At 37.2% G+C, this 27,628-nt stretch overlaps 2 protein-coding genes across 5 annotated transcripts; one reads left to right on the top strand and one right to left on the bottom strand.

The window, feature by feature from the left end:
• Window positions 1-2,089, top strand: LOC114284847 (uncharacterized). 3 transcript variants are annotated; one of them, XR_003637053.2, is made up of 2 exons: window positions 1-450; window positions 1,633-2,089. XR_003637053.2 is itself a non-coding variant. In XM_028227792.2 (2 exons), exons 1-2 carry the CDS (start codon window positions 180-182, stop codon window positions 1,886-1,888), a joined length of 438 nt encoding a protein of 145 aa, XP_028083593.2. In that variant the 5' UTR covers window positions 35-179; the 3' UTR covers window positions 1,889-2,089. The 3 variants fall into 3 exon arrangements, 2 of the variants coding, with proteins under 2 accessions (XP_028083593.2, XP_028083594.2); XM_028227792.2 differs by having other exon boundaries at window positions 35-450; window positions 1,722-2,089; XM_028227793.2 differs by having other exon boundaries at window positions 44-450; window positions 1,725-2,089.
• CTF2A (FAD/NAD(P)-binding oxidoreductase family protein) lies at window positions 2,062-27,391 on the bottom strand. 2 transcript variants are annotated; one of them, XM_028227791.2, is made up of 6 exons: window positions 27,034-27,391; window positions 26,784-26,930; window positions 10,042-10,107; window positions 9,793-9,955; window positions 9,363-9,591; window positions 2,062-2,683 (listed from the first exon to the last, which is right to left on the bottom strand). In XM_028227791.2, the coding sequence occupies exons 1-6, from the start codon at window positions 27,282-27,284 to the stop codon at window positions 2,178-2,180; spliced, it is 1,362 nt and encodes a 453-aa protein (XP_028083592.2). In that variant the 5' UTR covers window positions 27,285-27,391; the 3' UTR covers window positions 2,062-2,177. The 2 variants fall into 2 exon arrangements, with proteins under 2 accessions (XP_028083592.2, XP_082758374.1); XM_082902248.1 differs by lacking the exons at window positions 26,784-26,930; window positions 27,034-27,391 and adding an exon at window positions 11,174-11,324 and having other exon boundaries at window positions 10,042-10,938.
• Between the last annotated feature and the right edge of the window lie 237 nt (window positions 27,392-27,628).

Here is a 27,628-nt window from a genome sequence, read left to right as displayed (position 1 = left end):
ATCACAAAATAATGAATAAAGCTACCCGTCTGACAGGGGGTCCACACGGAGTCGGACCCCGACGGTCCACGACTTCATTCAAATCCCGCATAAACCAACCGAAACTCTTCTTCATCTCTCTCTCTCTTCGCAATTCTGGTTTCCTCTGAGTCTGATATACCTCTCTCTCTTCCAATAATATGCACCGTTCATCGAGTGCGACTCGAGTATCATCATCATCGGAGTTCCTCAATCACTCCTCTTCATCATCATCATTATCATCATCTTCTCAATCTCAGACTTTCAAGCCTCTCTCAATCTCCTCCGATCAACAACTACCCACATACAATCCCCAATCCCAGGTCGCCAAGAAAGAGAGAACTCGTCTCAGATCCGCAGAGACCGCTGTTCATCTCATCCCACTCTTTCTCATCCTATGTGCCATCGTCCTCTGGTTCTTCTCCAACCCAGGTGAATTTCAACCCCAATTTTCTCATTCACCCCCTTTTGCAGCCTCTTTTTTGTTGATTAGATTGTGAAAGATTAGATTTTGGTATCCATTAATTGGTATTCCAAGAATTTGAAAACTTTGTTCAATTATAGAATATGTGAATCAATGTGTATATATATGATTATGCAAAAGAAAATGAAAATGAGAAGAAAAGAGAGACATGAGAGCAGAGTTTCAATGGGGTTGACCTCCTATGAGCCAAACCCAATCCTATCAAACTGGATTCTAATAACTGCCATTAACAGGCTTATCTAATTGTAATATCCAAATAAATAGAAGTTGGTTTTTTTATATATTTTTTAATAATATACTTGGATGATATATGAGTAATTTGGAGGGCCATGGACTTAGAGATCTACCTTCCTCGAAGTGGGTTAGACATGGCTTATTTATCCTCTTTTTTTTTTTTTTTCTTTTTTTTTTTTTTTTTGTAATTTATCTTGTTTTTTCTTTAATTTTTATCAATTATGTCATGACATATGCATTTGTATGCTAGAACTCAGATGACACCATTAAGGGGAGAACAACAAAAAATAACCTTCAAGTGTAGGTTTGGTAAAAATGTTTGAAATTTACTTGATTCCAAACCATTTTTCCTGTATTTTATGAAATTTACTTGATTCTAAACTTTTGTCATGGTTTTAAAACATTATGACATTGCTTATTATGGTTAATGGAGAACATTCTCCCTCACTTTTGAAAGTCCTTGTCCACAAACATGATTTAAATTTTGTTGGATTAGAATAGTGCAAGCAAATTGCTGACTCTACCCTCCTCAAAGAAAGGGACTTGTTACAAAATTCTCTTTACACCTGTTGTCGCAAGACTGTACCTTCACATTCAAGACTTTGAAGATATCTGTTGAAGCTTTGTTTCGAAGTCTAGAGAAAGAGACTCCTTAGTTTATCATTTACATTTTTATAATATCTTATGTCGAGTTCTTGATCACATCTGCAGAATTGAGATAGAGACTTCTTTGTACTCTCTATTATTCTTATTCTCTTGGTTCTATATATTTTATCTAATGAGAGGTGATACAATGTATATGGCTGGCCTTTTAAGGCAATCTTAAACTTGTTCTATAGATAAAGCAATAAACCACTATTACTAATTGGGGGAAATATGTTCAATATGAGTTGCAGGCTTCACTAGAAAATAATGAAAATCGAAAAGGTGGAAAGTAGAACCATACCAAGTTTTAAAGTTCAAAGCTATTTGTTTTTCTATACAGCAGTAGATTTGACGAATAAAGGTGATTCAATTATTGCCAGAATTGAGGGCCTGACAGTTAATGGAGATATCGACATTGTTGGTCCAAGAAGCAACTCAGTTTCAGACCTGAAGCCAGGGAACTTCAAATCAGCAAAGCCATTGGCAGAGGCAGATCCACAAGATTAATGAAGGTTTAGTCCTTATGTAGGGTTATTTTTTACAATATTTGAACAAACCCATCCACTGTACTTGTTTAGCTGTATAAGCCATTTTTTAACAGACTGATTCATGTGTTTTATTTTCATTTTCATTTTCATTTTCATTTGTATGATACCGAGCCAGTTTTTACCACATTGAAATGCAGAAGAAAAGCAACTTTCAAGTTTACTCCCAAAACATTCAATAACATTTTACATAAAATGCAGAAACAACTTTGCATACAAATAGGGTTTGTTGATCTGAATTTCCTAGCATACTATAGAGGTTCACATTCAAAATTTGTATGTTCTAACATGGGTCCAAGCCTAACAACCTTGGGGATGATAACATTGTTGCGTACGGAACAGACAACCGGATTCTCCCATTGCAAAAATGATCCTGTCAGATTTGCACGCACGGTTAATGGAAAGATACGTGGCCATCTTTCGCTTCCATAGGATCTGAAAGCTTCTTCAATGGTTGTAGATCCGGTCTTGATCGCACCGGCTAGTTTTCTTGCCAAAACTACTGAATCCTCCAATGCACAACAAGCGCCTTGCCCAAGATTGGGAGTCATTGGATGCCAAGCATCACCGACTAGCACGACTTTGCCTACAAAAGCGGGAGGGCTTATGGATGGCCAAAGCCACCTGTCCACGAGAGGGGTTCGGATAATTGTGTCATCTGGACTGGAATCTATTATGTCCAAGAGCTGTGAGGGCCAGTTCTTTACTAGTTCTCTAGCTTGCTTCTTCAACACTGATGGATCGGTTATCTTTGGACCTAACATAAGACAAGTAGAAAACTGTTAGAACAATCTGCTAAAAAGGATATTCCTTTTTGCTGTGTTTGGTTGGGAAATTTGGAAAAGGATTTAGAAAATGAAAAAGTGTGTGAAACTAGATGAAATGTAAGTATATTTTATTCACATTTCACCTTCCTTTTCTATTTTCCTTTTCAAATCCTTTCTCAAATCCCTCAACCAAACACAGCGTTTGTGAATTTTTCTTTAGCCATTCAAGTAAGGAAAGTAGCATTGGATGAGGTTACTATTAGAATATATTAGAATGGGAAATAATATTTGCTATAATTTATTCTTATTTGATTTTATTTTTCCCTTGATTGATGTAATGGACTGACCCATAATTTATGCCTAATGGTACTCCTGTAATTACATATTATTGTTAATATAAAAGTGGATGAGGTCTTACTCATTCCCTATCTCTTTCTCTTCTCTAAACTTACATGGTATTAGAGTCAAAACCCTAGCCCATCTCTCCTTCACTCTTCTTCTCTTCAGTCAGCAGTCCTTTCTTTCTCTTAGCAGTCCAGTCGGCCACTGTAGACCCTCACCCAATCCACTTACAGTGAACACAAACCTCTGACACCATTGCCCAGGTCTTCGGCAGTCCTCATGGGCTCCCCGACAGCCTATTAGGCTTAGTCAGCAGCCCCTCTATTCTTCTAGGGGTCTGTCGGCAGCCTCCCTGGCCTTCTAGGGGCCAGTTGCCAGCACCTCTGGCCTTCTTGGCCTCTGTCGGCATCTTGCTTGCCTCCTAAGCCCCTGTCGACTCTCCTTCTATTGGCTTCTTTCATCTTCTCTCTTTTCTATCATGTTTCTACTTAACACAGCTCTTAACCATTTAAAAAAAAAAAACAAAACAAAAAAATCTTAATTTTCAATTTTTTATGCTTTTTTTGTGGTCATAGTATTTACTATTCCTCCGCCATCTTCTGGGTTTGTGACTAGCACTGGGTTTGAGGGTTACTTAGTAGAATATCCATGGCAGATTCTACTAGTGAGTCAACAACTTCTCAGTCGCCTAAGAGTAAGAGTCCCTTTATACTTTCTACTATGACTGATAATCTCAACCCTGGCTTTAAAATCACCACTTCTCTGTTCAATGGTCAAAACTATCTAGAATGGCCGCAAAGTCTGACTATTTTTTTGAAAAGCAGATGGAAGATGGGGTATGTTGATAGCAGAATAGAGGCACCCAACATCACGGACCCTAGTTATAATTAGTGGGAAATCACCGACTCTCTCATTATGAGTTGGTTGATCCACTCTATGGCCCCTGAGATTGGAGAGGGCTATTTGGCTATAGACACTGCACAAGCTATCTGGGAGGCTGTTGTTACTACCTATTCCTGAAAGGGGAACTTCTCACAGGCCTTCGATTTACGTCGCTCCATTGAAAGGTCAGTATAAGGTGAGATGACTATTCTCCAGTATTTTACCTTCCTTAATAATAGGTGGAAGCCGCTTCATCACCTTCAGAATTACAAGCCTGTCTGTCCCACTGATTTTATTGGTTATCGGAAGTTTGTGGAGCAAGAGCGGGTCTTCAAGTTCTTGGAAGGTCTGAATGTGGAGCATGATCCGGTTCGGAGCAAAGTCCTTGGCATGGACGTGCTTCCTTCTCTCTAGGAAGCCTTTTCTTTTGTGCTGAATGAGGAGAGTCGCCACTCTGCAATGCTTCCTTCTACCACTACTGATCGCTCTGTCTTGGTTTCTGCACCCCCTCGAAATGGAGAGTGTGTGCCTCATGGTTCTCGTCCTTCTTCTGAGAAAGATAATCTTTACTGTGACTATTGTCGTAGACCTAGACACACACAGAAGACTTCCTGGAAGCAGCATGGGACTCTTCCTGGTAGCTGAGGCGATCGTCCTGGTTCTCGAGGAGGTCGGTTAAGCTATACTAGAGGCCGAAGGGCCAATGCTTGGGCACATCTTTCTGACACGGTTGACCCACCACCTTCAACTCCTGTTGCCTCACCAACTGCTGATGTTTCTGGGTTGTCTGCCTCAGAGTTTGAAATTGCTCTTCGCCACTTGCTAAACCGTTGAGCCTCTACCACTGTCTCCGGTGTATCCTCTTCTTCCTTCGCCAACGTAGGTAACTTGGCTTCCTCTCCCAATACATTGCTATCTCATAAGACTGTTCCTTGGATTATTGATTCTGGTGCTTCCAACCATATGTCTGGTTCCTCTAATTTGTTCTCAAAGTATACACCCTCCTCAAGTTAGGAAAAAGTGCGTATTACAGACGGTATTATTTTGTTTGTGTCAAGGAAAGGTTTAATTCATGCCACATCTTCCCTTTCCTTAATCCTCTATATTTCATGTTCCCAATTTCAGTATTAATATCTTATCTTTGAGTCGTATTACTTGTGATTTGAATTGTAGCGTGACGTTTTTTTCCTGATCATTGTCTTTTGCAGGACCTTATCACAAGGAAGAGGATTGGCAGTAGTAGAGAAGAACATGGTCTCTATATTCTGGATCAGACTAACAAGCTGGCTCATTCATATATTCAATTACCATCCACCAACGAAGACCTTTGGTTGTGGCATCATCGCTTAGGATATCCTTCTTTTTTACTTCTTAAGCATCTTTTTCCTTCTGTTTTTTAGCACAATAATGTGTCTGATTTTCAGTGTGAGCCATGCTAACTTGGAAAACAACACAAAGCTTCTTTTGCTCCTTCTATTAATAAAAATTCAGTTCCATTTTATTTGATTCATTCTGATGTGTGGGGTCCCTTACGTTTTGTGTCTTTAAAAGGTCAAAAATTGTTTGTTACTTTCATAAATGACTATTCTAGGGCAACTTGGGGATATTTAATAAAAGAGAAGAGTGAAGTGTTTTCTATGTTTCAAAAATTTCATAGAATGGTTTACACTCAATTTGGGATGATTGTCAAAATTCTACATTCTGATAATGAGGAAGTATATTGACTCTAGTCTTGCCAGTTATTTTGCCACCCATAGCATTATTCACCAAACTTCTTGCACTAATACTCCTCTACAAAATGGTATTGCAGAACGAAAAAATTGCCATCTCCTTGATGTGGCCCGTTGTCTATCCTTTGAAATGTGTGTCCCTCGATCATATTGAAGGGAAGCGGTTCTCACTACAACTTATTTGATTAATCGTCTTCCCACCCGAGTCCTTCAAAAATGAACCCCTCTTCAGATTTTGTCACGGTCTACGTCTTCTGGGTTCTTCATTCCTCCTAAGACTATTGGATGTGTTTTTTTTGTCTATAATCATTCACCTACTCATGGTAAATTGGATCCTAGATCTCTTAAGTGTATTTTCCTGAGTTACTCTGCCACCAAAAAAGGCTATAAGTGTTATCATCCTACATCTCACAAATGGTTTGTCTCCATCAATGTCACCTTATTCGAGTCTCAGCCTTACTTTCCGACATCCCTAGTGTCGCCGTCATCCCTTTAAGGGGAGCTTTGGTGTGAAGAGATTCATGTGCCACTACCACCAGTGATAGAGGATATTAAGCTAGCAATTGTTGTGGAAAAGGAAGAAGGCAAAGTTTATGTCATGGACAAAGATAAACAGAAAGTCACCTGGATACAAGAGACTACTTTCCTTCCTCTACTGCCAACTTCTTCTTCGGATGAGTGTCCAGAGTCATCCCCCTCTCCCGAGAGTCCAGGTAATTCTGATCCTAATACTCTTATTTCTGAGTTCTCAGATCATGATGTTCTCATTGTTAATAGGAAGGAGGTCAGGTTATGTACTAAGAATCCTATTAATAATCATGTCTTTTATTCTAATCTGTCTCTCTCATATAAAGCCTTATGTCTACAAGTTCTTTTGTAAGTTTGCCTAACAATTTTCAGGATGCTCTCTCCATTCCTGAATGAAAACATGCCATGATGGAGGAGATGAGAGCTCCCAGCAAGAATGGCACGTGGGAGTTAGTGGACTTACCTAATGGCAAAAATCCAGTTGGGTGTAAGTGGGTGTACATTGTGAAACACAAAGCAAACGGTTCCATAGAACGGTACAAAGCAAGACTGGTTGCTAAGGGCTTTACTCAGACTTATTGGGTAGATTACCAGGAGACATTTGCACTAGTTGCTAAGATGAATTCTGTGAAAATACTACTCTCTCTTAAATCAAATTTGGATTGGCCACTTCATCAGTTTGATATAAAAAATGCCTTCCTTCATAGAGACCTAGAAAAAGAGGTCTATATGGATATTCCCCTTAGCTTTGAGGATGCTAGGTCCAAAGGTAAAGTATGTAGGCTTTGAAAATCACCTTATGGGCTAAAGCAGTCCGCTAGGGCTTGATTAAAAAAGTTTGCTCAAGCTATGCTCAGATATGGGTTCAAGTAAAGTTAAGTTGATCACACATTATTTATGAAACATTCCTCACATGATAAGACCACAGCTCTTATTGTTTATGTTGATGATATTGTTTTAACAGGAGATGATGGTGAGGAGATCCCTCAGTTGAAGGAATACTTCGCCAAGGAGTTTGAAATTAAAGACTTTGGTAATTTGAAGTATGTTTTAGGCATTGGAGTAACTCGGACCAAAGATAGCATCTTCATATATCAGGGGAAGTATGTACTTGACTTGCTAAAGGAAACCGGAATGCTTGGAGGTAGACCATGTGATACACCTTTAGAATCGGGCCAGAAACTAAGTGAGGATCAAGGGGGAGATCCAGTGGACAAGGGGAGATGCTAGAGGCTAGTGGGTAAGCTCATATACTTATCTCACTCACGTCCAGACATTGTCATTGCAATGAGCATGGTTAGCCAATTTATGCATGCTCCTAGACATTCCCACTTAGAGGCAGTTATGAGAATCTTGAGGTACCTGAAGTCTTTTCTTGGGAAGGGTCTCTATTTCTCAAAACATAGGCATCTCAGTGTAGAGGCATTTACTGATGTAGATTGGATTGGATCAGTCAGTGACAGACAATCAATTTCTAGATATTGCACATTTGTTAGAGGCAACCTAGTCACATGGCGAAGTAAGAAATAGAATGTGGTTGCTAGATCTAGTGCTGAGGCAGAATTCAAGGTTATGGCTCAGGGTGTATGTGAGTTGCTATGGATTAGATTATTGTTGGGAGACTTGGGGATTCATCAGATTGATTCCATGAGGTTGTACTGTGACAACAAGGCGGCAATCAACATAGCTCATAATCCAGTTCAACATGACAGAACCAAGCATGTAGAGATTGATAAGCACTTCATCAAGGATAAGCTCACTAGTGGCACCATATGTACTCCATTTGTAAAGACAGGAGAGCAACTAGCAGATGTTCTCACCAAAGGAATAGGGAACAAACCATTTCATGACATTCTCAACAAGCTGGGTATAAGAGATATCTTCGCACCTGCTTGAGGGGGAGTATTAGAATATATTAGAATAGGGAATAATATTTGCTATATTTTATTCTTATTTGATTTTATTTTCTCTTGATTGATGTAATGGGCTGACCCATAATTTATGCCTAATGACACTCCTGTAATTACATATTATTATCAATATAAAAGAAAATGAGGTCTCACTCATTCCCTATCTCTTTCTCTTCTCTAAACTTATAGTTATAAATCTTTAACTTCCATGTTTGGGCAACAAGAACCTTTTAACATCAAATCTATTTAACAGATCAAGCACCTTTAAAGATAATAGCTCTATGTTGAAACAAACAAAGAAATAAATGACCCAGTACATGAGCGTCTGGCTAAAGCGGGGTTGAGGGAGGCGAAGATGTATTTAGCCTTATCCCACATTTCTGGAGAAATCGTTTTCATGACTCAAACTTGCATCATCAGAGACGTTAAAGGCAAGCCTTAGCATATACCAATCCAGATGAGAATTATGTGGTGTGAATTAGAACTTCTGAAGGAATGTCAACTAACATAGTAAACATTTATCATATACCCTATAGTGGAAATGGCAAGTGACAATGCGACATAATAGTATAACAAATTGCTGGAAGAATCAATTGGGCAAATGCCTATAAACTATTTGGTTTTAAATGTTTCAATTACATTGCTTAGACAACATGACAGAATAATCAATTGGGCAAATGCCTATAAACTATTTGGTTTTAAATGTTTCAATTACATTGCTTAGACAACATGACAGAATAAGTTTCCCAATCTACTAGGGTTTTAGCGCCCACGACGAATGAATGCCTTATCCATCCTCCTATATGATGTATGTACTCAAACAAGACATTGTGTTGCTCAACAACATTCCATTAGACTTAAACCAAATAGCCATGTTATGGGATTGATAAATGATAGAAACTCATGCATAAATGAGAGCATCTCCAACGGTAGTAGGCATTTTACCTATCTAAATATTACTATAAAGTATATATCTTATTTTGCCTATTAACTGTTTTATGTTTTTACTCCAACCATGCTCTTTATTTTAGCTATTAATCCAAATACTATTAATTTTATAGAATGCCACGTCAACAACAAAGATGGAGGGAAATGATCCTAATGATTGAATACATTTTGCCTAGCGTTGAAGGCTAGCTACATGTAGCTAGTGAATATGAGTTGAGCCAAAATGCCTAATCATATGCCTAGTGCGTTGGAATTGAAAAAAGTGAATCACACTAGGCATTTTAACTAACAAGTATGATATGCCTAGTGCATTGGAGATGCTATTATACCTGGTGCCGAGCTGTTAAAGCAGATGAACCAATAAACTTTTGTCGGAGAAACTGGAACACATCCAGCACGCACTCCCTTTCCATAGATGTAGTTTACTTTTGGTTCATATGGCTGTCCATCAGGGTAGAATGAAAGCCCACGAAAAGCACAATGGCCTGCATACTGGGGCTCTGAGAATCCCATCCACTTGGCGATTGGAGAGCGGATTCCATCGCAGCCAATCACAATCTGTCAAAAAAAAGTTTTGAACTCCAAGAATTTAATTATTTTGCTCAAACAGTTAAAGAAAAAGATCTAAAGTATTATACCCAGAAATTAAATTAAGACACAAAACAATTGCTATGATATAATCTAATGATCAAACTCTTTGTTGATGTCTAAAATATGCTCAATAGAGAGATGCATTAACTGAACTGAAAAGAAGTTAACCTTTGCAGATAGCCTTCTCCCATTCATGAGTTCCAATAAAGTTTCACCTGATTCACTTCTTTCAATCTTTGCTAATTTTGAGGAAAAACTGATTGCATCCGGTGGTAGTTGATTGGCAAGAGTCTCTAGAAGTATCCTCCTCTCCACAGCGCGAACCTCTTGGCTATGGCATCATCATGTAATTATTAGAAAATTTTGATGTGTTTCACTGTGACCAAAGAACAGCAGGGAGATAACTGGAATTGTCACCTTTCATCTTCGTCTTTGAAGCTAAATGAGCGTAGCTCTGTTCCATCTTCTGATTTTATTGACATCCTGCACAGTTGATGCCATGAAAAAGCACAGGAGAAAAAGAATACATAGACACACCCACAAAAAAAAAAAAAGAATAAGAAGGAAAGAGGAAAGGAAAGAAAGCTCCTCATGCTTATGCTTTTCGTTATCCTCATATTTAACCTGAACAAGTTTACCAACACAAAGCACAAATGATTTAAAACCATTTGTATGATTCAAACATTTCCAGACTTGATGACATCCCAAAGTGATTAACGCCATAAACTTCCAAATTTGCCAATATGTGCACTGTTTTCTAGACTATTGAAATATTTCTTGTGCATCAAGTGCACCTCATTTGCATTCAAGCATGCCAATAGAAGTATGCCATTCACTTACCTTATTGCAACAAATTACGTTAAGCAAGCAGCCTCTAATTTTAATTAATATGTTGGAATATAGTGGTATCTCATTCAATAACTCGAAAACTAATCCAATTCAGAGATAACTTATTCTTGTACTACAATTTTGTTATCATCTTCCCACACAATTGTAAATGACATGAAATGGCAGTTACAGACAGAGCAAATGCAGGTATTCCTAGAACATTTGGTGTCCAATAAATCATTTGTCTCAATGAACTTGAACTCTTTCTACTTCTGACTAGAAGATTGTGGACAATGCACATAAAATTAGAATATTTTCTTGCCATTAACCAAATAATGAAGTATAAAAAATTACACTCTAAATGAGTGAGAGGAATTTTGCGAAAAATGAAAAAATAGGTACTCTAATAACCTTCCCTTGAAATTTTTGTTAGTATCAATTTTATGTTGGTATCAACACATACGTACGCATATACATACATATACACTAGTGGCATGTTTGATTGGAAGGATTAAAGCATGGGATTAGGATTATTAATCCGTGGGCCCAATCATCCTATGTTTGTTTTGACATTTTAGTTTAGGACTATTAATCTAATGGATAATTAATCCAACAAATTTGTAGGATTATTAGTAATGGGGTAGGGGTGGGATAATTAATACCACACTAATTTGATAGGATTATTAATACCTCACTATTAGTATTGTGAATCAAACATGACCTAGAGGTCGTGCTACACGCATTGCTCGTATGCGTTGTGTGTATGCATAATATAACCGCAGCAGCTTACATTAAAGAGAGATTTTGAATGGTGGATTTTATAGCTCTGCCCTTATTGTTAAGACAAAAAAAAAAAAAAAGAAAAAAAAAAAAAGGGTTTTCGAAATAGTTTATGTTGGACAATTTCGACAAGGAAAAAAAATATTTCACAACTCCAAAATGTAACACTAAATTGACGTGTCCACTTTAGAATATAGTATAGATATATTTAACTGTGAGTGCAGTTTTCTCTTCTAGTGATTCTGTATATGTTAGTAAGAAGACCAATACAAATGCATACATATCAGAACACACCCACTCATTCATGTATGTAACTTATTTGGCATGAGGTTGCGGGGTTAAAATAGTCAAAAATTAAAAAGTTAATAAAATAAAACACTACATCTAAATTATAATAATTTTATTTTTTTTCTTTCAAAAATCAACAAAGCTAAAAAGTCTATCACAAACGAGACTTTTTAACCCCAAATTAAAATAGATAAAAAAATCAACCGACATCCCAAACGAACAATACCCGTACATGTACATATACTATATAAATATATATATATATATATATATATATATGTATCATTGCAAATTTGTAATACAACGAAATAGGACAAAATCAGAATTTCATTATTGAAAGGATTAAAAGACAAATAATATTTTTTTACCATATACACAACCATATATATATATATATATGAATAATATTATATATAAATTATATGTATACACACAAAATTCAAACATCATAGAAACATATTGGATAAAGAAATTATTTCGGTACAAAATAAAAAGAGAACGCAAACATAAATTTGTTGGAAAATTTATAAAGAAGTAGTTGTGAATTGAAATAGATTCCATTTTGAATAAAAGTGTATAACTTTTCATGGTGTCTTTTTGTTTTAAAAGAAGGGTCAAACCTTCATTTCAGTGAAAGGGTGCAACCCTTTCATGGTGTCTCTTTATTTTAAAGGAAGGGTTATGTCCCTTCTTCATGCCTTTTCTATTCAAATTGAATAGGTGCCAACAAAGCCTATATAAAGGCAGCCCATTCCAATTTTGATTGATTCCGAAAATTCATTTTCCTTGCCTTTATTTTGCTCTCTTGCATCCTTTATTCTTTATATTATTTTAAGGAAAATTTCAAAGAGTTATAGAACACAAGGTTCTAGTTCTCCAGACAAATTTGTTTGGAGTGCTACTACAAATTTGTGAAAATCATTGTATCCTGGGAGATAGACGCCACATAACCGTAAGCACCGTAGCGGGGCGAATCTATCTTAAGGATAGAGTGTCACACACTTGACTTGGTCTTTTTATTTTTCGTTCGGTTCGATAAAATAAATTATGTAAGTTATTTATTTTATTTATTTGATTTTGTTTCAATTTATTTATTGTACACAGAAGATTGTTCCAACAATCTTAAGACAGATTCGAATTATTCTGTTTACAGAATTTTTCGTTTATTTCCTTTCTTCTTTCTTCTTCTTACAGAAATTATTTTATGTGATTTTACAAAATAATATTCTGGTTGGAAAACAAATAGTAGTAATATACTGTTTGGCAGATAGTAGTAATATATTGTCTTTTTCTTTAACAACTAGTAGTAATATATTGGTGTCATTAACAATTCAGAATATTTATTTGTGGAATTTTGTCAGAAATTAATTTTGGTTTTCTTAATTTATTTCTGAGTGTTTAATTAAAAAATTCTGTTTTAGTTTTTTTTTTTTTAAATTATTGAAGTGTTACATAAATTTTATTTTCTGTGTGGAATTAATTTGGTTAAATAAAATTTTATTTTATTTCCAAATTAATTGAAAAATAAAAGTTACATTCTTGTTTCTTTTATTTTTACAGAATTTAATTATGTGAATTTGGATTAATTTTCTGTGTAGTATAAATTCTATTTATAATTTTGTTTTATAATTTAGAATTCATGGCTACTGAAACAAATGCTCAAACAAGTACTAGTGTGGTGGCTGCAATTGCGCCAACACCCTCTCCTGTTGTGACAGTACCGGTAAATCACGGTGTGAAGCTAGAGAAGTTCTCATAAACTGATTTTAAAAGATGGCAACAGAAAATGTTGTTCTATCTTAAAACTCTAAATCTGGCTCGTTTTCTCCGTGAAGATGCTCCTATTTTGAAAGAGAATGAAACCGATCGGCAAGTGCTTACTGCGGTCGATACCTGGAAACATGCTAATTTCCTTTGTCGAAACTACATCATAAACAGACTTGACAACACATTATACAACGTCTACAGTCCTATCAAGACAGCAAAGAAACTTTGGGAGTCTTTGGAGAAAAAACACAAAACGGAAGATGCCGGCTCAAAGAAATTTGTGATTAGCAAATTCCTGGACTTTGTTATGGTTAATTCTAAAACTGTGATCAGCCAAGTTCAAGATCTCCAACTCATTCTGCATGATATTTACGCAGAAGGCATGTCTCTCAGTGAATCCTTCCAAGTTGCAGCCTTAATTGAGAAATTACCACAAGGCTGGAAGGAATTCAAAAACTACCTCAAACACAAGCACAAAGAAATGTCTTTAGAAGAATTAATTGTGGGTTTGAGGATTGAGGAGGATAACAGCAATTCTGAAAAGTGGGCTGGTAAGCATCCTATGGAGTCTAAGGCAAATGTGGGGGAACATACTCCAAAAGCAAAGAAACGGAAGTTTTTTGGAGAAAGTTCATCACAAGGCTCTAAAGGAGGGGAAATTAAAAAGTACAAGTTTAATGGTGAGTTTTACATCTGTGACAAAGAGGGACACCGGACTAAAGACTGTTGTAGCAAAAGCAAAAGCAAAAGCAAAAGCAAAAGAAGAACTAACAAGAAGCCTGCTCAAGCCCATATGACCGAAGTGCACAATATTTCCAATGCTGTAGATGACATCATCTTTCTGCAGTTGTTTCCGAGACAAATCTTGTCGGAAATCTTAAAGAATGGTGGGTGGACACCGGTGCTACTCGCCATATTTGTGCCGACAAAAAGATGTTCACATCTTATTCTACAGTGGACAACGATGAACAACTTTTTATGGGCAATTCCTCAATTTCCAAAGTTGAAGGACAATAGAAGATTGTTCTCAAGATGACATCCGGGAAGGAACTCATTCTCAGCATTGTGCTGCATGTACCGGACATTCGCAAGAATCTTATTTCTGGATCTTTGTTGAGTAAGAATGGGTTTAGACTAGTGTTTGAAAGTGATAAATTTGTACTTACTAAGAATAGGATGTATGTAGGAAAAGGTTACATGTCTGATGGCCTTTTCAAGATGAATGTAATGACCGTTATACCCGCAGTTATTAATAAAAATATATCTTCTTCTTACTTGCTTGAGTCTTCAAATTTATGGTATGGTAGACTAGGACATGTTAATTATGAATCTTTACGCAGATTAATTAATATGGAATGTGAATTTGACATTGATTCAAATCATAAATGTGAAATTTGCGTTGAGGCAAAATTATCCAAAACTCCTTTCCATTCAATTGAAAGAAGTACAGAACCACTTGAATTAATTCATAATGACATTTGTGATTTTAAATCAATTCAAACTAGAGGTGCGAAAAAGTATTTTATCGCTTTTATAGATGACTGTGATAGATATAGTTATGTTTATTTAATTCGAACCAATGATGAAGCTTTGGAAACTTTCATTCAATACAAGAATGAAGTTGAAAATCAACTTGGCTAGAAAATTAAGAAACTTAGAAGTGATAGAGGTGGTAAATATGAATCACCTTTTGGTGAATTTTGTAAAGAATATGGAATAATTCATCAAACCACCGCTCCTTACTGTGACAACCCTCACATCTGATTAGTGTTAAACTGTGATTGAGCACGATAAGTAATTGATTAAGTTGAAATTCTAAACTGTAATGTTATATAACCGCACCAAGTCAAGTTAGGGGACTAAGTTATTGATTCCCAAGTGTGTAACTTAGTGTGTGTTTATTCTGCAACTGTGTAGGGTTGGCATTCGAGGACGCTCATTAGCTTGTCTATAACCCAGAACTTTGTGAGTAACAATGTTGTAAAGATACGTTCAATTATAACTATTTCTGAACGACTGACTGTACTGTTTTCTAAAATAACAATGTTTACTGAATGAATGTTTGTCCTATTTTTACGAACTGCACTCGTGGCATCCATGGCGACTTACTATTACTGTACTATTACTGTTACTGCTACTGTTACAGAGATCTCTGTCAGTTCCAATGCTTGGAAGTACTACTGTTTACTGTTATGATGGCCATCGACTGACTGTTCAGTCTATTAAGACCTGTTGTACTGTTTTGCTATTGGATGTACCACATATGATTACTATTGTTTTTAAATAACTGTTATGGCATGAAAAATATGAGCCACTGATTGGATAATTGATCTACAGATGCAATTGACTGTTTTAATTACTAAAAAGACATTTATTTTTAACCCCTTTATGCATTTGTTATTCACTGGGCTTTAGCTCACTGTTTATATTTATATGTAGGTGTTCAGGCACCGAACCGTGGCTAGGAGCGTCAGGTTAAACTCCCGTTTTGTCAAGCCAACCGTTGTGCCTCACTTCGAGGTTTCCAGTCTGTCCAAGCTAAGGCTATTTTTAGGGTGTCTCAGTTTCACCCGTTTGTCTCTGTTCTGTAATTAATGTTTAAGACTTGACTGTACAGTTATAGTTAGGGATTTGGTCCCTAACCTGGATGTTTGTATATATGATGTTGTACATATGTTTTGGTTACGAATGTGGCTTGTTCATAAAAAGCTTTTTGCATTCAGAACTTCACAGCTCATTAGACATCTTTTATTTACTGTTTGGCTTCTGCCAGCCCCTTACTCTGTATTGTTGTCATTACTGTTAAGCAGGCCTTTGGTAATCATGGATTACTAGCTGGTTACGATGCTAAACCCATAGGGACGGGTTCGGGTCGTGACAGAGTGGTATCAGAGTGATACTAAAGCACGAGTTATACCGCACACATGTGTCCAAATAAGCTATAGGATGTCCTAGAAAAGTAATTAGGACATTACATGAGCATGAAAGTGTATGTGGCTATGATATGAATATGTGTGCTAATGTGCTTAAGTCAGCAACTTCCTATGTTTATTATTACCATATTGCCTATAGTGAAATGGAGAATGCAAGAAATGTCGATGAATCTGAATCATCTGAGGCAAGAATGGAAAGGTTAGAAAGAACGGTTGAATTATTGACTGAGGCCCTAAGGCAACAGCAGAACCAACAGCCCCTATCTCCTCCAGTACAGCCGGAACCAAACGTTAATGATGACATAATTGCTTTGACACAGAAGTTCAGCAAGATGAAACCACCATCATTCCAAGAAGGCCTTGAACCACTAAAGGCCCAAGCATGGGTTCCAAAAACTGATAAATTATTTGAATTGTTTTTGTGTTCTGAAGCACACAAGGTGTTACTGGCTACCTTCACCTTACAAGAAAAGGCCAGACGGTGGTGGATGCTCGTCCGTGACACCAATAATGCTATGACTTGGGCTCAATTTAAAGAAGCCTTCTTTGAGAAATATTTTCCCAGTGTGTCCGAGACTACCAAGTAACTGAATTTGAACAGTTGAAACAAGGTACCATGTCAGTAGCAGAATATGAATCAAAGTTCACTGAACTTGCCCGATATGCACCACACATGGTGGACACCGATTATAAAAAGGCCAGAAAGTTTGAAGGCGGACTCAATGTCGAGATACTTGATCGAATTAATGTTTTGAAACTGCTTAAATATGTGGATGTTCTTGACCGAGCAATAATAGCTGAGTCGAATATCGAAGCATTACAACAGACTGAAACACCAGCGACTAAGTGGCGCGGTAAGAGATGGGGCTTTAAGTTTAAGAAAGGCCGGAACAGTTCATTGAACAAAAAGCATAACACAGGGTCAACGAACAATTCTAGTCAGGGAAGTGGTTCCATACCACCCTACTCCAAATGTGAAAAAAGGCATACAAAATTTATGGTGCTTGTTACAGGTGTGGCAAGGTGGGCCACATGGTCAAAGATTGCCCTTCCACTTCTCAAGGCAATGGTAAAGCTGCAGCTAATGCCGCAGCATCAACTGTTACACCAAAACCCAACCCCAAAGCTACTGGAAATGAGCCTTTAAGGCAAGGCCGGGTGTTTGCACTTGTACCGGGAGATGTGTAGAACACCGAGACGGTTATGTCAGGTACACTCTCAATCTGTGCCCAAAATGCTTATATTTTGATTGATTCGGGGTCTACGTATTCATATGTTTTGCACATTTTTTTACGAAAATTAAATAGACCACTGGAACCCATGAACTATTTACTAGCTGTATCCTCACCCGTTAGGAGATCCATGACTTGTGCTTATGTGTATCCTGCATGTGAAATTGTTGTTGGGGATGTACATTTATATATTGATTTACTGCCTTTGAACATTGATCATTTCGATGTAATTTTGGAAATGGACTGGTTAACAAAATATCATGCTACCATAGACTGTGTAACGAAACAGGTTGTTTTCCGTCCACCTGGTTTACCTGAATTTGTGTTTAACGGAGTTGGTGTAGTACCCCCCCCCCATATATGATTTCATCCATGAAAGCATTCAAATTAATTAAAAATGGGTGTAAAGGATATTTATGTTGTATATTGACTATACCTACTGATACTCAAGCTAATGTGGACAGTATTCCTATAGTCAGAGAATTCCCAGATGTTTTCCGAGATGACTTGCCAAGGGATTTGATTGATAGGGAGATTTAGTTCACCATTGAAGTGCTACCGGGTACACAGCCAGTTTCCAAAACTCCTTACAGAATGGCACCTACTCAATTGAAAGAACTGAAAGTTCAACTGCAAGAATTGCTAGATAGGAAGTTTATCAGGCCCAGTACTTCACCATGGGGCACGCCAGTTCTATTTGTGAAAAAAAAAAGACGGCTCATTGAGACTCTGCATTGACTACCGTAAACTGAACAAAGTAACAGTGAAAAACAAATATCCATTACCTCGTATTGATGATTTATTTGACCAATTGCAAGGTGCCCGAGTTTTCTCCAAAATTGACCTTAGATCCGGATACCACCAATTGAAGGTAAAAGCAGAGGATATTGAAAAGACTGTCTTCCGAATGAGGTACGGACATTATGAATTTCTTGTTATGCCTTTCGGAGTTACTAATGCGCCTGCTGCATTTATGGTCCTTATGAACAGAGTTTTCAAACCATTCCTCGATGAATTTGTGGTTGTATTTATAGATGACATTTTGATTTATTCCAAGAGTAAGGAAGAACAGGAACGTCATTTGAACATTGCCTTACAGACCTTAAGAGAACAGAATCTGTATGCAAAACTGACAAAATGTGAATTTTGGCTTGATAATGTTATGTTTTTGGGACATGTGATTAGTAAGGATGTCATTTCAGTTGACCCACAGAAGATTAAAGCAATGGTAAATTGGCCTAGACCGACAAATGTTACTGAAGTTTGAAGTTTCTTGGGATTAGCCGGGTACTACAGAAGATTTGTAAAAGACTTCTCCAAAATTGCTTTGCCATTGACTCAATTGACTCAAAAGGGGATATCATTTGACTGGACCGACCAGAGAGAATCAGCTTTTCAAGAACTAAAGACCCAACTTGTGACTGCACCGATTCTTACCCTACCCTCAGGTACGGATGGATTTACTATTTTAAGTGATGTTTCTTATAAGGGTTTGGGGTGTGTATTAATGCAGAACGGTAAAGTGATCGCGTATGCTTCCCAACAACTAAGACCACATGAAAAGAACTACCCGACCCATGACTTGGAACTTGCCGCAGTGATTTTTGCATTGAAAATTTGGTGCCACTACCTTTATGGGGCAACGTGTGAAGTGTACACAGATCACAAGAGCTTGAAATATTTCTTTACACAGAAAGAGTTGAACATGAGGCAACGGAGATGGTTGTAACTGATAAAAGACTATGACCTGCAGATTTTGTACCATCCAAGAAAAGCTAACACCGTTGCTGATGCACTTAGCCGGAAATCAAATGGGAATTTGGCCTATTTACTTACCGAACAGAAAGAACTCTTATGTAATATTGAGAAATTTGATGTTGATATTGTTTTGCGTGAACAAGGTGGGAGGTTAGCTGTTATTTTTACTCAACCGGCGCTCATTGAGGAGATTAAAGAGAAACAACAACAAGATGACTTCTTGAAGAAGATCATCAATGAAAGGGAATCCAAACCAAGGCCGGACTTTAAATTTGAAAATAATGTATTGAAATTTCAGGGAAGGTTGTGTGTACCAAGTGATTCTAAACTGAAAAAGCGAGTTTTGCAAAAAGGCCACAATTCGAAACTTTCCATCCATCTAGGAAATACAAAAATGTACCAAGATTTGAAGCTTAATTTCTTGTGGTCGGGAATGAAGAAAGAGATTGTCGAGTTTGTGTCAAAATGCCTACACTGCCAACAAATCAAAGCCGAACATCAATGACCCGCAGGCTTACTTCAGCCCTTGCCTATATCGGAGTAGAAATGGGAACATATCACTATGGATCTCACTGTTGGGTTACCTCGCTCCAATAAAGGTATGGACTCAACTTGGGTTATTATTGATCAATTGACTAAATCTGCTCACTTCTTACATGTCAAAACAATCCATAATGCAGATAAATTGGCTATAATTTATATTGATAAGATTGTTAGATTGCATGGAGTGCCTGTATCTATTGTTTCTGATAGGGACTCGAAGTTTACATTAAGATTTTGGCAAAGTCTGCAAACAGCATTGGGTACCGAATTGAGACTGAGTAGTGCATACCATCCTCAGACATATGGCCAATCAGAAAGAACAATTCAGACTCTGGAAGATTTACTGTGTATGTGTGTTCTTGATTTCCAAGGAAATTGGGAAAGCCATCTACCTTTGGCTGAATTTGCCTATAGCAACAGTTTTCACTCGAGCATTGGTATGACGCCTTTCGAGGCTTTATATGGCAGGAAATGCCGATCTCCTATTTGCTGGGCAGAAGTTGGAGATGGGACTTTGCTTGGGCCCGAGATTGTACAGGAAACTACAGAAAAGGTGAAACTGATTCAACAGAGATTGAAAACCGCACAAAGCCGACAGAAAAGTTATGCAGATGTCCATAGGCGAGACAGGGAATATGAAGTGGGTGATCATGTTTTTGTTAAAGTGACACCAATGAAAGGACAGACTCGTTTTGGAGTCAAGGGTAAGCTAGCGCCGAGATATGTTGGGCCGTATGAAATTATTGAGAAGATTAATCCGATGGCGTATCAAGTAGCGCTCCCTCCTGAGATGGAGCATATGCATAATGTCTTCCATATTTCAATGTTAAGGGATTATCTTCGAGATCCCTTCCATGTTATTGAGCTTACCCGTGTAGTGCTAAGTGATGACTACACTTATGAAGAACGGCCTATACAGATTGTAAACCGACGAATCAAGAAGTTGAGAAATAAAGAAATCCCGTTAGTGAAAGTGGATTGGCAAAACCATGGTGGCGTTTATGCCACTTGGGAAAGGGAAAACGATATGATGAAGAGATATCCCGAATTATTCCCCATGAATCCAGTGTTCTTCCAAAATGAAGGTAATTCGAGTTTGGAGGACCAAACTCTTTTTAAGGAGCGAAGACTGTAACAACCCTCACCTTTGATTAGTGTTAAACTGTGATTAAGCACGATAAGTAATTGATTAAGATAAAATTCTGAACTAAATGCATGTGTATGTTGCTTTAATTGCATTTCTATCTGTTTGTCATTAGATGATTTGTTTATGTTTTGACTTCGAATTGCAAATTGAAGGCATTATCGGCGACCGAATCAAAAATTGATTAGTGTTATATGCTAATTAGGATTTTATGTGATTTTGTGGTAGGTTTAATTAAAATTTGATTTGGAATGATTAAATTAGATTAAACAATGTTAAGTTATTTGAGCCTAGATTATTACATTTTTGCCATCGAAGTGGGCCACTTTGTTAAAACATTGTTTGGAGCTTAGTTTCTACACGATTTTCTCAACCACTTCCTAGACTAAACCGTGAGAGAGAGTGAGATGGGAGAGAATTGGTTTCAACAAGAGATTAACTTGGAGAATTAGAAGGAATTGAAGAGGACTTACAAAATTGGGCTTCCATACCTAGAATTCAAGACCTAAGGTAGGAAATGCACCTTCTTAATTATTAATTTAAGTTGGTTCTTGCATGGTTCATGGAAATTTGGAGACTAGAGTCAAGTTATGGCTTATAGAGTTGAATTGAGAATTAATTCATGAATGCATGTACATATTCTTGAATTTTGAGGTTGTTTTCATGAGAATTCCCACATGCATGTTCATATTTTGGTTGTAGTCCATGAATTCACCATGATTTTGAGCTCAATCTTACATTTGGTCATGTTTTGGAACATTAGAGCTCTTGGGAACTCATGCATGTATGATTTTTGCATTGTTCTTCATGTTACATTTGATTTAGTATTCAATCGGCTTACTTTTGGGCTTGATTTCATAAATTGATCTTTGAAACATGTTGTAGTATGAGTTTTCAAGTGTCTTCCAGAAAATTAGCCCAAAAGAATCGAGTTTGAAGCTTTAAAAGTTGAGTTTTGTGCTTGAGGATCAATCTAGAAATTCCAGATTTTGGATCCACGCTCGAGCGTAAAACTTCACGCTCGAGCGTACATTCTGAGTACATACACTTCTGCTCGAGCTTAGGAAGTCACACTCGAGCGTGAAATGCATATGCCCAGAAGTTCATGTGTTTTGCAGTCCGCTCGAGTGGGAGAATTCATGCTTGAGCGAGGACCTGAGTCTCACGCTCGAGCGGAGGTCGAGCGTCCATCGAGCATGAAAATTATGCATCCAGTACTTTTCTTGAGTTTGCAGTCTGCTCAAGCAGGGAAAGTCACGCTCGAGTGAAGCTGCTTTGTCTGCATGCCCGCTCGAGCGTAGAAATCCACACTTGAGCGTGGATCCCTGTTTCAACAAATTTTGAAAAGTGTTTTAAAGTGCATTTTTGCACCCTCATTCCATCCTAGGCATTCCTAGGCTAAGTTTAAGGCATCTTAATGAGGATAATGTTATAGAACCACACCAAGTCAAGTTAGGGGACTAAGTTATTGATTCCCAAGTGTATAACGTAGTGTGTGTTCATTCTGCAACTGTGTAGGGTTGGCATTCGAGGATGCTCATTAGCTTGTCTATAGCCCAGAACTCTATGAGTAACAATGTTGTAAAGATACATTCAATTATAACTATTTCTGAATGATTGACTGTACTGTTTTCTAAAATGACAATGTTTACTGAATGAATGTTTGTCCTATTTTTACGAACTGTACTCATGGCATCCATAACGACTTACTGTTACTGTTACTGCTACTGTTACAGAGATCTCTGTCAGTTCCAATGCTTGGAATTACTACTGTTTACTATTATGATGGCCATCGACTGACTGTTCGGTCTATTAAGACCTGCTATACTATTTTGTTATTGGATGTACCACATATGACTACTATTGTTTCAAAATAACTGTTATGGCATGAAAAATATGAGCCACTGATTGGATAATTGATCTACAGATGCAATTGACTGTTTTAATTACTGAAAATGCATTCATTCTTAACCTCTTTACGCATTTGTTATTCACTGGACTTTACCTCACTGTTTATATTTATATGTAGGTGTTCAGGCACCGGACCGGGGCTAGGAGCGTCAGGTTAAACTCCCGTTTTGTCAAGCCAACCGTTGTGCCTCACTTCGAGGTTCCCAGTCTGTCCAAGCTAAGGCTATTTTTGGGGTGTCATAGTTTCACCCGTTTGTCTTTGTTCTGTAATTAATGTTTAAGACTTGACTGTACAGTTATAGTTAGGGATTTGGTCCCTAACCTGGATGTTTGTATATATGATGTTGTACATATGTTTTGGTTACGAATGTGACTTGTTCATGAAAGTTTTTTTGCATTCAGAACTTCACAGCTCATTGGACATCTTTTATTTACTGTTTGGCTTCCGCCAGCCCCTTACTCTGTATTACTGTTATTACTGTTCAGCAGGCCTTTGGTAATCATGGATTACTGGCCGGTTACGATGCTAAACCCATAAGGGCGGGTTCGAGTCGTGACACTTACTCACCTCAGCAAAATGGAATTGCTGAAAGGAAAAATAGGACTTTAAAAAAATGATGAATGACATGCTAATAAGTTCTGGATTACCTCAAAACTTGTGGGGGGAAGCAATACTTTCTGCAAATTATATTTTAAATAAAGTGCCCCGAAAGAAAGTGAATCAGACACCTTATAAAATGCGGCATGGGAGAGTACCATCCTACAAATACTTAAAAGTGTGAGGATGTTTGGCTAAAGTAGCTATTCCTAATCCTAAAAAGACTAAGATAGGTCCTAAGACCATTGATTGCGTTTTCATTGGTTATACCAAAAATAGTAGTGCATATCAGTTTTTGATTTATAAATCAGAACATACCGAAATGCATGTAAACACTATTATTAAGTCTTGGAATGCATCATTCTTTGAACATGTATTTCCAAATAAGACTAAACAAGAGACTTGTACTAATAAAAGATCTTTTGATGCTATTACTAGTAATGATCAAGAACAAAATCAAGAGCAAGAGACAGATCAAAATGAGGAAGAGAAACTTAGGCGTAGTAAACGTGCTAGAACCTCAAAAACTTTTGGTTCAGATTTTCTAACATATTTGTTAGAAAATGAGCCTTTAACTTTTAAAAAGGCTATGTCCAGTCTTGAACCTCCTTTATGGAAAGAAGTTGTTAATAGTGAAGTTGAATTCATCATGCAAAATCACACTTGAGAATTAATGGACTTACCACCAGGTTGTAAACCTCTTGGATACAAGTAGATTTTCAAAAGAAAAATGAAAGCAGATGGATCAATTGACAAATACAATACAAGACTTGTGGTCAAAGGTTTTAGACAAAAAGAATGTCTTGATTACTTTGACACTTACTCACTGGCTACTAGAATAACATCCATTAGAATGCTAATTGCTATTGCGCCTTTATACAATCTAGAAATTCATCAAATGGATGTGAAAACCGCTTTCTTAAATGGTGAGTTAGATGAAGAAATTTACATAGAACAACCAGAAGGTTTTTCTGCTCCAGAGAAAGAAAAGAAAGTGTGTAAATTGATTAAATCATTATATGGTTTAAAACAAGCGCCAAAGCAATGGCATGAGAAATTTGACAAGACAATGATGCCAAATGGATTTAAAATTAATGAGTGTGACAAATGTGTTTATATTAAAAACACAGACAAATGTTATGTTATTGTATGTCTTTATGTAGATGATATGCTCATCATAGGTAGTAATAATGATATAATTAAAACTAACAAGAAAATGTTGAATAAACATTTTGACATGAAGGACATGAGCATTGCTGATGTAATTCTTGGTATGAAAATTACCAAAATATCAGAAGGTTATACTTTGTCACAATCTCATTACATTGAGAAAATACTTGACAAAATTCAAGAACAACTGTAGATGTTAATTTGTTTCTATCTAAGAATGTACAGGAAAGTATTTCTCAATTAGAGTATGCCCAAATTATTAGAAGCTTAATGTACGTGATGAACTGCACTCGCCCAGATATAGCTTATGCAGTAAGTAAATTAAGTAGATATACGAGTAATCCAGGAGTAAAACACTGGAAAGCAATTATATGGGTTCTAAGATATCTCTGATTTACTCGTAACATTGAGCTGAATTATACTAGATGTCCAACAGTACTTAAAGTTTACTGTGATACAAACTGGATATTGGATACTAGAGACTCAAAACCCACCAGTGGGTATGTCTTTACTCTTGGTGGGGCGATTGTATCTTGGAAATCTTCCAAACAGACTTGCATTGCTAGGTCTACTATGGAATCAGAATTCATAGCTTTAGACAAAACTGGGGAAGAGGCAGAATGGCTTCGCCACTTCCTTGAAGATATTCCAATGTGGCCAAAATCGGTGCCTGCTATATGCATACATTGTGATAGTCAATCAGCAATTGGTAGAGCATAGAGTCATATGTATAACGGTAAGTCACGACACATTCGTCGTTGACATAATACCGTGCGACAACTACTCTCCAGTATTTCCATTGAATATATGAAGTCTAAAGACAACATAGCGGATCCACTAACCAAAGGGTTAGCAAGAGAGCTAGTTGAGAATTCATCGAGGGGAATAGGACTCAAACCTATTAAACAAGAGTTACCACAACGGCAACCCAACCTAGTTGACTGGAGATCCCAAGATCTAGGTTCAAAGGGACAACCGAGTTGTGAATGACTCAGAAGGATCACTAGGGAGTCCAACTCCTATCCATTTCTAAGATGAAATAAGTGATGTCTGCAGTGTTTTAGGTTAAGTAAAATTTTAATGATTCTTATATCTAGGTAAATCTAGTGGAGTATGGCAGGATACTCTTCATAAAAATCACCTATGTGAGTGTGAGCTGGACCGGTTCTATGAGATTTGTAAAGGGCTATAAGTCTTTAGAGCACTCATGAAAGACCAGGTTGTTCAGGGTCAAAATGAACACAATAATGAGAACTAAACTGTGTCTGGTGTATACTGTGTCAGTTCTATTGTCTTTGTTTACACAAACGGCTGAACAGTTCAAGACATCATGTTCATTGGTTAGTTAGTAAATCCGATAGTGTCTCACAAGGGAAGGTTCAAAACCAAAACTACCTATCCCTTGCAGAATATTTCCAATTTCAGACTCTCTGTATTACATCATGTTGTTGCATTTTCTCTCTGTCAATTTCATTCATGTGGGAAATTGTTGGAAAATTTATAAAGAGGTAGTTATGAATTGAAATAGACTCCATGTTGAATGAAATGGTGTAACCTTTCATGGTATCTTTTTGTTTTAAAAAAAAAGAAGTCAAACCTTCATTTTAGTGAAAGGGTACAACTCTTTCATGGTGTCTCTTTATTTTAAATGAAGAGTTATGTTCCTTCTTCATGCCTTTTCTATTCAAATTGAATAAGTGCCAACAAAGCCTATATAAAGGCAGCCACATTCCAATTTTGATTGATTCCAAAAATTTATTTTCCTTACCTTCATTTTGCTCTCTTGCATCATTTATTCCTCATATTATTTTAGAAAAAATTTCAGAGAGTTATAGAACACAAGGTTCTAGTTCGCGGGACAAATTTGTTTAGAGTGCTACTACAAATTTGTGAAAATCATTGTATCCTGGGAGATAGACGCCACATAACCGTAAACACCGTAGCGGGGTGAATCTGTCTTAAGGATAGAGTGTCACACACTCGACTTGGCCTTTTTATTTTTTATTCGGTTCGATAAAATAAATTCTGTAAATTATTTATTTTATTTATTTGATTTTGTTTCAATTTATTTATTATACACAGAAAATTGTTCCAACAAAATTTTCACAAAAATATGGTCATGACCGCCCATATTCAAATAGTTCCGTCATCCCCGGGAAGGTATACGAAATTGTGTTTGAAATTGAAACTATACAAAGCAGACATACCCTTGAATTTCAAGAAAGTGGGTTCTGAGATCATTGCCAACCCCAATTGCGTCCAAAACCCTCCACCCATTCTTGAAGAGCGTGAGTGAGGTTCCACCAGTCCGCAGTGACTCTGCCTGTTCCAGCACCATCGACCCAACTCCGAGCCTTCAAATTCCACATCAATCAAAACACAACAATTGATTAACTTGGTGAAACACACACACACACACACAATTTCGACTAATTTTGAGGCATTGGTGAGCCAAACCTGTGAAGCGAAACTGCTGTGGCAAGGCCGGCAATACCGGCGCCAACAATGACTATGTCTTCCTTCCTCCGAACATCGTCATCGGCCTGAGCTCCGGCGATTGATAGGTGGATGGGTGTGGTTCTGGTTCTGGGTTGAAACCGAGTTGAGTATTGGGTCTGTGAAGAACGTATTGTTCGGAGAACAAGAGGGGAGGGTGATGAAGAGGCTGAGAGAGGAGAGTTGACAAGTAGAAGTGAGGTTGTTGCCATGAGTACTTTGCTTTATGGGTCTGCTCTGTTCTGTATCTATGGACTGAAAGATTTATACAAAAAGAGAGACAGAGACAGAGTGAGTGAAAACTAGGCCATGGAAACAAGTGGTGGAGGGAGGTTAAACGGTTAGGTGAACAATCAGATTTGACCCGGGAAATATTTTTGGGCTTTGCCGGCCTTCCGCTGTGAGTTGGGCCACAAAGGTTGGAACTGGACCATTAATCATACAAAGTTGTTTGGCGGTCAATTAGGGTACACAAATTTGAGTCAAATTTATATTGTATAGTAAATGATATGCCTTCGTTTGGATAGGAGTTGATTTTTTAATTTTTTAATTATTT

This window comes from Camellia sinensis, chromosome 13 (assembly GCF_055761805.1).
Source record: "Camellia sinensis isolate YWXY chromosome 13, ASM5576180v1, whole genome shotgun sequence".
NCBI lineage: Eukaryota > Viridiplantae > Streptophyta > Magnoliopsida > Ericales > Theaceae > Camellia > Camellia sinensis.
Note: the sequence above shows the minus strand (reverse complement) of the source record. Positions and strands in the feature narration are given on the sequence as shown.